At 37.5% G+C, this 12,081-nt stretch overlaps 1 protein-coding gene across 5 annotated transcripts in view; it reads right to left on the bottom strand.

Annotated features, from left to right (window-relative positions):
* Gpatch2 (G patch domain containing 2) overlaps positions 1-12,081 on the bottom strand; it is a 162,509-nt gene that overhangs the window by 145,191 nt on the left and 5,237 nt on the right. For 3 of the 5 annotated variants that reach the window (XM_013519850.1, XM_005374711.2, XM_005374713.2), the window contains 2 exons: positions 8,547-9,263; positions 2,846-2,907 (listed from right to left, as the gene is read on the bottom strand). In XM_013519850.1, coding sequence (XP_013375304.1) covers positions 2,846-2,907; positions 8,547-9,263 — 779 coding nt within the window. Of the gene's footprint in view, positions 1-2,845; positions 2,908-8,546; positions 9,264-11,727; positions 11,889-12,081 lie in introns of all 5 variants that reach the window. The other 2 variants (XM_013519835.1, XM_013519852.1) reach the window with 1 other exon arrangement.

The raw sequence follows: 12,081 nt of genomic DNA, 5'->3' as shown, positions 1-12,081 counted from the left end.
TGCCACCAACAAAACCACAACATGTTATGCCTTCTAACCACTTTAAAAATTAAGAAAACAGTAATTAGCTTAGTAAAAATTGTAGGGAAATCCACTTACATTAGTCTCCTTTCCGCATTAAGAAAAATCAACCCTTAGTCATCTACCAGGAATTAGAAAATAGAAAACTGTGGAATCCATTGTTTGTAGCTGATAATGGCATATAATTAGCTTAATTTCATGATTTGTATGGAGGGGGAAAGGGGGTACAATCACGAACAGATGTGACTAAATGAAATTAATCCAATTACATTCATTAAGAAATAGTTTTGAAAAAGTTGATTTTAAATGAAAAGTGACAATACTGGAGTTTATGAACAAACTATACTGAACTACTGCGAACAAGCTGTTTTACACAAAGACCACTATTCAGTTATGCTGGCTTTTGAGAACATTTACCAGTGTAAGCATTAAATAATGATCAACTTAAAATTCAAGTTGACACAGGCTGTTGGTGAAAAACATTTAGTTTTAAAACAAATGGATTATTAAAAGCTATTTCAAGATACAAAGACAGACTGCAGTTGCCTTTTAGAAATGAGACAAATTGCAGCTGAGTCTGATAGCATGAGACTCATTACTGTCAGCTCACCATTCTTAGAAGCCACCATCAGTTCTGCTTTCTCACAGGGTCAAACAGATGCCAGATACTTTTTCCCTTTAGAGAAAGAGATTCCTGATTTTGAAAACCTTTTACTACTACAAACATTCTTAAAGGCAAAATAAAATACCTTAAGCTTCAACTGAAAATTATTTTATGGAAAAGAGCTGTATTTAAACTAAAGTGAGAGCGAAAATATCAAAACCAAATGTAAAACTAAAGTCATAGCTTCTAAAAAAAAGAAAGAAAATAAAGTCATAGCTTCTTTCAATTGAAGAATTAACAATTAATTTCTAAAATAGCATAGTTCTTAAGCACAATAAAAACTAGGGAGTCACTTGAAATTGACTACCCTGAAGCATAATTTCTATTAAGACAAGATTAGTCTAAGAAAATGAAGTGTTTTTCTTCTTCTTCTTTTTCAGTCTTAAGTACAACTTTGCTCTCAGAGAGGGACTCAAACAGCCACTGACTAGGAACTTGGGGTAGAGTCAGGCAAACCACCTGAATTCCAGTGTCCTGTAATGCTGAGACAGTTACTGCAACTGTATTAACGTAGGCCTGCTCATTTTAAAAGATCGAGAACTCAAGGCTTGTTAGAGAACAAAACAACAAAGTAAGCTAATATAAAAAAGCACATAGCAGCATGAAATACAGGAAGTGCACAAAATATGCTGCATTTCATGCTAACCCAAGCAATGCTTTCCAAGGAAGGGTGGGTGAGCTTGTCAAAAAGTTGTGTTTAAAAAACTTTCATCAAGCTGGGCGTGGTGGCACACACCTATAATCCCAGCACTCAGAAGGCTGAGGCAGGAGGATCACTGCAAGTTTGAGGCTAGCCTGGAATACATAGTGAGTTTAAAACTAGCCTGAACTACACAGCAAGACCCTGTCTCAAAAAAAAAAAAAAAAATCATCAGTTCATTTCACTATTAACCAACATTTATAATGTAACCTTGGCTAGAGACCCACATTTCAATGAGAATTTAGGTTAGGAATACTATCAAGCAAGCATACTTTTACCACTGAGATTCTAACACATTTCAGCAAAGTCACAACTGTGAAAAGTTGTGGCTGGTACGCACTATGGCACATGCCCGTAATTCCATCTACCACGGAGGCTGAGGCAGAAAGATCAAAAGTTCAAGGCCAGCCTGCAGATCCTATCTCAAACTAAAAGACAGAATGACCTGGGAATGTATCTCAGTGGTAGAATGCCCTTGGGTTCAATACCTAGTACTTGGGGGGGGGAAAAAGTTACGGTCTTCAAAAGTTATGTACCTACAAATCTGGGACAAAAACTGATGAGCAAGCAAAAACAGAATGATCATTCTCCTTACACTACTTGCATGGGATTGATGAGCAGACTAGGGAAAAAAGTATGGGCAACTATTGTCCTTTCTTTCACAACATTAAATGAAATTTAAAGTAAGTCTATTATGTTTCTCTTAGAACTTACTGTTTTCTCTTAATATATTCTTAAGAAATGAAGCTAAGCTTTGTGATAAGCATTTGCATGTATTAGCTTAAATTCATGATTTGTTTGGAGTATAAGAGGCGAAACAGCCATGTATAGATGTGACTAAATGAAATTAATCCAATTAACGATGGATTCCATCCCTTGTCGAGGTTTGCATATTTTTCACTGCTTCAAAATATGCCTCGTTAAGTGTGAAAAGCTTTAGGAAGTTTCAAAGAGAGAAAATATCAGATGTAAGACATTCTTCTTGAACAGTTTATAATACTGAATTCATGAAAGTCATTTAGTTACTGACAAACTGGATAGGATGAATAAATGTCACAGCTGCATAAAAATGACAAATGACTTGCAAATCCACCTTTATGAATGCTTAAACAGTTTTAAACACACTTCAAATCAGAGAAAATGGGAAACAGGGTCTTGCAAACTTACTAAGAGACAAAATGGAAAAGGCTCAGGTATGTGGAACTTTTTCAGGGCAGACAATCCTTCCCTAGTATCATTAGCACCACACACTGGCTTTTGGAGAGAATCAATTACTGCCAGGTCAGGAGGAAAGGACACTTCCATGGCATGCAGAAAACCCAGCTACAGTGCTGGCCCAACCTGCTAAGCAGTGTATAATGTACACGGAGTGCAGCAGTCAACTTGGAAATAACCAGTAATAAGCAGAACTTTGAAATGAAGACCTTTCGCAAAGAGAACAGAAAACAGTATTTCAGTACCTTGTCTTCCTTCATCATTGGTAAACAAACCAGCGTCAGTGCTGCTGAGACTGCTAGAATCACTGGAACAAGAAAAAAAAAAAAAAAGAAAGAAAAAGAAACAGATCAAAAGAACAATTGATCTCTCAGTCGTAAAATTTTAAAGAGACATGGCGGCCCAGATACGGGACTTGAGGCAGACAAAGATCTGAAAGAAAATAAGATGATTTTTTTTAATCAAACTGCAAATACCCCGGTTCCATTAACTACACAGCGTATTATTTTTGGCACATAAAACCCCCGGAATCTAATGGGACCCTGACAGCAAGCCAGATGTGACTGCAACGAGGTTCTGACAAAATTGATGCGTTTTATTATCTGCTTTCATCAAACGCTCACTGCTCCTTTCTTATGCTGTGCAATTCAGCTTGAGCCTGAAGCACCGCTGCTCAATAAAACGGGGAGAGTCGCCATCAAAGGCAGGCTTGGACTTTTTTCACCCCATGAAATACAAGGACCTAGGACGAAATGACTTTCCATCACCACATTTGCAGGTATTCTGGAAAAGATACTATTTAAGAATTCACAACAACTCTATTACTGTACAAGGAAGGAAAAGTTTACAATGCAGACAACCTACTAAATCAAAATTAAGGTCACTCTGAGCACCACGATGGGTTTCACTGATGGATTAAGAAGAACATCTGCAGAAATTACACAGATTCTCATTACTTCCACAGAAGTCTCAGGCCATGATACAGATTCACATTTAACATGCAAATTAAAACAAACAAGCAACATGCACAAATTGTCACTCTGAACTCACTCTGAGCTCTGACAGAGGCTCATATGACAGTCTAGCTAGCTTCAAATGGCAAGAAAACATGAACATATAATCAGAGTTTTGGCCTCTGAAAAAGACTGAGTGATGTTCTTTAAAAATTCTCATACACTTTATTTTTAACTGAAATTCTTCTCTTTAACCACGTAGGAAATTTCCCCAGGTGATTTTTTTATACTGCAATAATCACTTCCATTAACAGAAGAATGTAACCTGACTTAGTAAAAAAGAGGTATCTTAACCTGTTTTAAAATATTTAAATTGAGATAAATAAGATTACAATTATTGCAAAGGCTGAAATGACACATATTGTCTGAATATAAAACATCAATTTTTCAGTTATTTGATTTTTAAAAATAAATATCAATATTAGTGAAAAGTCTAAGAATTTACCAAAAAGTACATTCCAAGGAGCTCTGGATTAGAATCTTTTAACTTCAAATTAAGTGGATATCTGAAATTCCTTATACTACACACTTGGTAATAAAGTAATATTTGAGAGCATTAAATCCATATCATCTTATTTACAAGCACATACACTCATCTATGCATAGTAATATTAGATTATTTTTAAAAGTTTCAGAAACTTCAGCTTTCTACTGGTACCTGTCCAAACTACCATTGATACTCTTCCTGTTTTTCTTTTGCTTGTTGTCTCCATCAACACAACCCAAATGAAGTGCTCTAAGCTTTTTATGAAACTCTTGGGGCAAAATGTGTTTAAAATTCAAAATTGCCCCAACTTTAGAAAGGCGTACTTGAAAGTGCCTTAGAAGAACCTACGGTAGCACTCTGTAATCAAACCCACTATATTTTTCAAACTATACAAATGTTTATGCATATTAAATATAGTTCATTAAATATAGTCTGGCCACAAATTAGTTTTTCACAGCTTTTCAGAATTCAGATTTGCAGACTGAATAAATGCGCAATTTTTCTTTTTGGTACCATGATTTTCTGAGCTAGATTTACCCCTCTAATCTATCCTACATAGAGCCAGGTTTATCTTTTCAACATATAAGTGATTAACTAAAAATAATGTTATACACTGCAAAATATAAAAGGGCTTTAAATAAAAGTAAAGTGTAATAAAATACGAACTTTAAAATATACCAATATTGGTTCATTACCTGTGTCAAAGGTTATCACAGTAATTACAATTTAACTGTATCAAACGGGAAACTAAATGTGGAGTATGCAGGAATGTGATACACGTAATTCACCAAACTATCCTTGCAATTGCTCTGTATACTTGAAACTACATAAAAGAGAAAAGTTCATGAATTATACACATGCATATGCACACACTCTAAGAAGGCAAGCTTCTATACAAAATTCTAAAATTATTACCTTACATTTGTGTTACTGAATTCAGACTTGAACTTTCAGTGGATCTGTTTCCATTTAAATTCCTCCCAACCTCATCTCTACTCCCTTTGTTTATGTTCTGTCTCCAACTGGTATGCCCAGCTCCTCTATCCCCCACACGCCCATTGTCCCAAAGACACAGGAAATCAGAAGTTCCTCCCTCACAGCAGCTTTCAGGCCTTCACGAACCTTGTCTGTCTTCATGACATTTGTACAGGTAGGTCCACTATATGTTTCCTTCTTTACCTTGCACCTCACTGATCTCTAGCTGATTGCTCCATATACATCGTGTGCTTATTGCTATGCTCAATAAATCAGAACAAAGATTTAAAAGAGAAGTTTTTCATCTTTAGCAGTTGTTGGTCACTATGGTTTATCTTGTACCTCCTTTTTGGTACAGTTTTTGTAGTACAGTATTCAGATGAGAACATATTCCATAAATGCTTGCTGAATAAACCGAGGTACACTAATCCCACTTCTTGTTCTTTCTCTATTTTTTCTAAGACAGAAACCTGGGCATCTCTGAGAGTAGTGTCCCCATCCCAAATACAGTCAGGCCCCCTCCTATTGATCCTGTCTCCTAAACCTGCCCGCAGAGCTTCCTCTGGTCCACTAGCAAGCCAGGACTTCACCTGTGGCGAGACGGACTGGAGGTCAGGCAAGGGTAAACAAAGCGCTGCTGCCGAGATTACTGTATCTCAATAAATGCATACTGAGTTTTTTCACTGCTACAAATCCTTCTCTGATTTCTCCCGGCCTATCTAATGAAATCTTAACTATTTACCACAGCACGCAGGCCTTCCACAAATGTGAATGCCGGGCTGCGCAGTCCACTGCTAATGAGAGACATGCACTGCTCATGAGCCGGGCCTTTGCACAACCTGCCCCCTCAGCCTAGACTTGCCCCTTCCCTCTCTCCTCCGCGGCCCTCCGCTTCCAACAGGCTTCATTCTCGCTTCACAGCCCAGCTCCTTCGCGAAGTCTTCCCCCAGGGTTATCTTCCGCACTGAGTCACATTCGCAACAACTGCTGGCCTGGCTATTCCAGTCCAGGAGGCCGCTGAGGACAGTCTGTTACTAGACCAGGTACCGCCAGCGACTGCATGTTAGTGCACTGGATGTGTGTTAAATCTGAGATACACGTACAACAACAACACAAAGTTGTTCTTACTTATAAATTAGCTCCAAGAAAATACAGTGTTTTTTAATTTATTTATTTATGTATTTATTTATTTTGTAAAAAGAATTGAACTCAGTACCTTGCAATTGCCAGGCAGATGCTCGTGCCGCTGAGCTATATACCCGACTCTATGAAGTGTTTTATAATAGGAAAACTTTGGGCAATAATTATTCTCGTTAAGAAAAGGCTGAATGAATTAGCAATCTTTCCACAGAGGCAATCTGCCCCTAATGCGTAAGTAACAAAAGAATATTAAACACAAAAATTCAAAATCAGAGGAAATAAGCATTTTTTACTTCATGCAAGACTGAAAATACCTGCTTTAAAAATCAGGACATGATACAGAATTTCAAAACAGGTGAGAGGAAATTTTATTGCTTTTATGTTGTTTTGTTAATGCCTATGATTTTGTCATTTTGTTTTTGATATTTTCTCTTTAAAATTAAAGAAAAAAATATATATGTATATACAAGGATAGCTGGGATAATGCCTGTTGGTTTGGTGAAAGGAACAGTTAATGCTTAAATTGTTTTTTTTTTTTTTTTCTTTTATCTTGACCCATTTTGCATACTTATACCTGGTAATCGGAACAACTGCTTTGAAGACAACAATATTCAACATGACAGCCATTGCTGAATTCCTACCATCTTGTTTGATGAAGCTCTGTATCCTTTCTAATGTGCTTTTTATTACTTGTTATTGTCTTTAATTGTTTGATTGATCTTGTATTCTTGCATCTGATGATCTGAGCAACTTCGTTGAAGATAACAATATGTAATATAACAGCCACTGTTAATTTCTATCATCTTGTTTTGAAATTCTGTATTGTTTTTATTGTTTTTGTATTGTTTTTGTCTTCATTGTTGTTTTTTGTTATTGTTTTCTTTTTTTCTTTAAAAAAAATCAGGACATGGACTGCAGGGTAATCTGAGCAACCATATTGCCTCATCATACTTGGCAGGTATTCAAGAAAATTTTTTTTACAATGAAGAGAAATAAATGAGGGGAGTTTCATCTCATTTCTGTTTCAAAGGTGAGGATATAAGATACAGATCAATAAAAGGAAATCAAAAAGTAATAAATAAAGGGGCTTGCACAACCGGTACAGAAAGCAAATAATCTAACTGTAAATAATCCAGAATTAAGAATTTTATCTGGGCCCCAAAAATTGAAAGATAATTACTTTTAAGTCAGCCTCAGTGGTCCTCAGCTACAATGGCCCATGACTAGCAAACAAATAACTGTCATTCCCCTGTAAAAGTATCAAAACTTTCTTGAAAGAAAAGCAGGTACTATAATTTTTCAAGCCTTCCTGAAATATTTTTTCTACTTTACCTATACTTTACTTCTTTAAGAAAAATTACATGACTAGTAAACAGTGTCTAATAAGTAAGTCATTCTATAAACTCCAGCAGGTCCTAATCATGTCTGTAATATTTATACACAAAATAAAACAAAACAAAATGAAAATATCCCAGAGGCCACACAATTAAAATTATCCTAGTCCTACAAATCAATAATTTAATACTAGTTCCCATTCCATTTATAAGGAAATTTTTTTCTGGCTCATGGTTATACACTTGGTTTTAAGGACACACGTCTAAAAGGATGAACATTGTCAGTATCTCATTTCCTACAAGCACCGTCAAATCTATGTGAAAGAAAAAAGATCACTTACCTTTTGACGCTGTCATAATAGTACTCAATGGTTATCAAAGTGGTATAAGTGCTTCCTAGAATGGATCAGACTAACTGGCAAAGGATCGTTTCTTCTTCCAGATTTCTAACAACAAAGTCAGGTGTTTCTAGATCATGAGTTGGGTCTCGCAACTCATCAGTGAGCAGAATGCCTACCAAACTGCAGGTACTTTAAAATAGCAAGTCACATACATGTCAAAGCGGTATAAACTTTTAATTCTCAGGAATCAGAATAGACTGATGAATTGTATATTATAAAAAACACCAATGGCTAAAGCTCTATAATTAAACAAATAAATAATTTACATCTAAGACTGAGCATTGTAAATGTACCGCTGTTCAAAAGCACATGTTTTCCCACTGAAAATCTATTTCTTTTTCTCCTTGTAGCTGAAAATTAAGTCATTATAACACAATCAAAAGACTTCATGTAAATCAAATAAGCAATTTTGCTTTGTGCAAAAACATCACAAATTTTAAGGAAATATAACCATGGCTAAACAGTAATATCACTACCATTATTACAATTTATAATTATTTTAAAATAGAATTAATTAACATATAAAACACATCCAACTACAAACACTGCAGACAAACACTTTTATATTTAGAAAACGTGAAATACCTTCTGCTCACCTTTCGCTCATGAGCTCATCTGAGACCTTTTGCTCTTCATAATCCATTTTGTCTTTATTGGCCTGGTTCATTTCCTCACTTTCTAAAACGACGCCTTCGTCTTGCATCTTTGGTCCTTGTCTGATTATTTTCAACTTCCTTTTTTTCACTTTGTTCTTGGTAAATTCTTGATACTGGCAGGCTCTGTCATGGTCCATGTCCTGATCTCTACAGCCCTCAGGCGGCTGGGTCATTGTCCGTTTGCTGGAGATGTCCTGTGGGACATCCACCGCCATGCGCTTTACCTTTCTCCTCCTGCGCAGAGTTCTGGTCCCCAGGTTGTCAACGGCAAAGTCGGGCTCCTGCCACAGAGGTCTCTTCCCTCGGACATTATTATTTAGGTTTGAGGTCGGCCTGCGCTTGGCCACTAACATTTGGTCGTCAGAGTCACTGTGATCTTTCTTATTATTATTGTGACTCTCTCTATAGTCTTTGCTTGGTTCTTCTAAACTGGAATCAGAGCCTTCGCTTAGGCAGTACCCAGTCTCCCATGGGTGGTGGCCATTGCAGGACCTCCGCTTCCTCCCTCTTCTTTTCCGGGCCTGGCGTTTCAGAGGGCAGGACAGGCTGCGAGAGTGGTCCCCCGTTTCGGCAAACCCACCGCGGGCTTGTTCTGAGCTCTCCTCCAGGGCTGAGACCAGGTCGTGAACCAGCTCCTCCATAGTTCTACTGAAATGCCTAAGTGTTTCAGAGAAAAAAAAAGAAGTAAATCCAACTCACCCTCAACTGCACACATCTAGTTTTTTACAGCACACAATTCACTCTAAATTAAAAATTAATAGACATTGTGAAGTGTTTGAGTTTCCCTATTCAACGTATTAGAAAATATAAAGTCCTCTTCACTCATGAGCTCATGTGAGGCCTTCTGTGCTCCACAATCCATTTGTCTCTATTGGTTCAAATATTCGAACTCCTTTTGAAGCCTCTGCTCGGGTGCTATTTTATTAAACACAGAAATGACTACAAGACAGAGTAAGCACAATCCGGCTCCAAGATTCCTGTAGTTTCATAGTTTTACCATGTAATTATGGAAAAGCTCTGTTCCCTGGTCTCCTTTTGTCCTTCTTCTAGAACACAGTTTCCTACAGTACATAGGAAAACACTATCAGTCCACTCCCTGCCCACTAATTTCTAAGCAAAGAAGCATGAGATCCACTTACCATGTGTTTTAAACTCAACCTCATGATTACAAGAAGCAGACAGAAACACAGCCAGGTATATTCAAGAAAATAAAGAAAAGGAAGTTTAGCCAAACACTAGGAATATGTTTAGGCTCCACTCTTCTCGTAACTCAGTGACGCACAAACTATTCTCATATCAAAACTGTAGCCTCACTGGCCCGAAAGGAGCATCATCAGTTCACTCCACAGCAGTCACTTTTGCCCAGTGTCCACAAGGACAAGCATCAGTGCTCTTCGGGGCCTTTAAGAAACTATAGGGTTCTTTCCTACCCAACTCTCTGAGGTTTTAGATAAGCAGTGTGATAAGGAGCACAGGTATCTGATTTTACTTTTCAAACATGGCGAATGGGACAGATACCTCTCCTACGAAGATCACAGGCGGTCCCTTCTCAAGTCAAGTTCTAGAGTCACCCAGGGATCAAAATATTCTCCACAGTCCTCCAAGGGCCTATATAGTTTCTCTAGACTATACCACAGGTATACACATTTTTCTGCTAAGGTCCAAGTAACAAATACTAGGATCTCTCACTGCTTAAGGTGTCATTATAAAGCAAATGCAGCCAGGAGGAATACATAAATGAGCAAATATGGTCGGCAGGTAGGCATGTTTGCGAAACCATAGTTTATGTGCTCTCCATAGACACACCCTCATCATCTTCAGTGTCACACACTAGCAAGTGCCCTGTAACAACATGCAACTTTTTCTCTGCATTTAATGATAACCTCAAACCAAGCACACAAAGATTCAAGTGAATTCACAGTTTATAATACACACATATGAGTATTTACTGTTTGCCAGGCCCATTTCTAAATGCATTATCCAGATAGTATTACATCATTTCATTCTCAAACGACAGTCCTCAAGTAGCCGATGAAATGCAGACACAGGGACTGTTTTCACAACGTGACACATATATGCCATACAGACAGGATTTGAACTCTAGCAGGCTGATTCTAGAGCACCAACGCATGCAGCCAACAGTTACGCCGTTTCAGTGCTTATCACTGACTTACTACCAGGTACTCCTGCTTTAATCATTGAGACAGATTTAACACATCTCTGTGTAAGAGCCAAAAGATTCACTGTTAGGTGTTATATTATTCTGAGTGGAGAAAGGGGGAAGGGAACCTAAAGCCACACAAGGTGGTACAGGCAGTGAAGGCCAGCTGAGCTCAAGGAACCAACCCCTCGGTGGTTAGCAGAATGCATACTGTGGGTGAGTGCAGGACACAGGACTGCTTTCCGATTAACGTGGTTTGTATTTCCTAGATTTCTCCCCCTTGGCAATCTAAGTGTATAAACTAAAAGCCTACATGGTTTTATAATTTTTAAAACCACAGCGACTCAAATATGTATCTTGTAAATAAATTCTGAAGACAGCTGCGATTTTCTTTTCCTTTATAAAGGTTCCATGTATAACTCCAGCTTCAGAACCCAGGTTAGACTAAGACATACGTGTGCGGCACATCTGAATTAGCTGCATTTCTGACTACAGTGATAACCCAAAGGCGTCTATGCCCATTACTGTGGGGGGAATAGTTGTCTTTTGTTTCTCTAAATGCAACCAGCACTGACACTAAATGTCAGGAGATGCTTCGCCAGCATCACTCAGGTAAAACAGGTACCAACTGGTCACATAGAAAAGGGATCGTAAGGGTCCATTCTGTGATCAGGTCACACAGAAAAGTGATCGTAAGGGTCCATTCTTCCTCTTTGCTTTGACAGCTGCACTAAAGCAATAGAAGAATACTGTATTGAATCACGGTACCCTAAACATAGTTAGTAACTATTTCTAAGTAAGATCTTTCCTATCTGGAGAACAAACCGGAAATACAGAACTTTTCTGTATAAATATGTATTTACTGAACATCCAGAGTATTAGCTTGAATTGCACTATTCAACTAATTGGATGTTTAGTATTTACATCATTAAAAACAATTTCTTTTCAATTGAAACTCACTTGGAAGTAAAATCTTCTGGGAACAGCTGGCACTGGGTATAACGTCTAAAACAACAGTTCATTAATAGTTTACTTAAGATTGTCCAAATTGAGCCGGGGATATAGCTCAGTGGCACAGTGTCTGCCTGGCAAGCACGAGGTCCTGGGATCAATTCCCGTTACTAAAAAACAAAAATAAAGGTTGTCCAAATGAACAGAATATCCCCAAACAAAATTATAATCCCACTACCTATAGAAAGCTGGATTTAAAAAAAAAAAAATAAGCAGATGAGCATTCTTTTCAGGTGACAGTAGATTATGCTGAACAACATAAAATACATGATTGATATAATACTTGATATGCCATTTTTAAGA

The sequence above is a fragment of the Chinchilla lanigera genome, unplaced genomic scaffold (genome assembly GCF_000276665.1).
Source record: "Chinchilla lanigera isolate Chin_1 unplaced genomic scaffold, ChiLan1.0 scaffold00005, whole genome shotgun sequence".
NCBI lineage: Eukaryota > Metazoa > Chordata > Mammalia > Rodentia > Chinchillidae > Chinchilla > Chinchilla lanigera.
The sequence above is the reverse complement of the archived record's forward strand: the minus strand, read 5'-3'. Positions and strand labels throughout refer to the sequence as shown.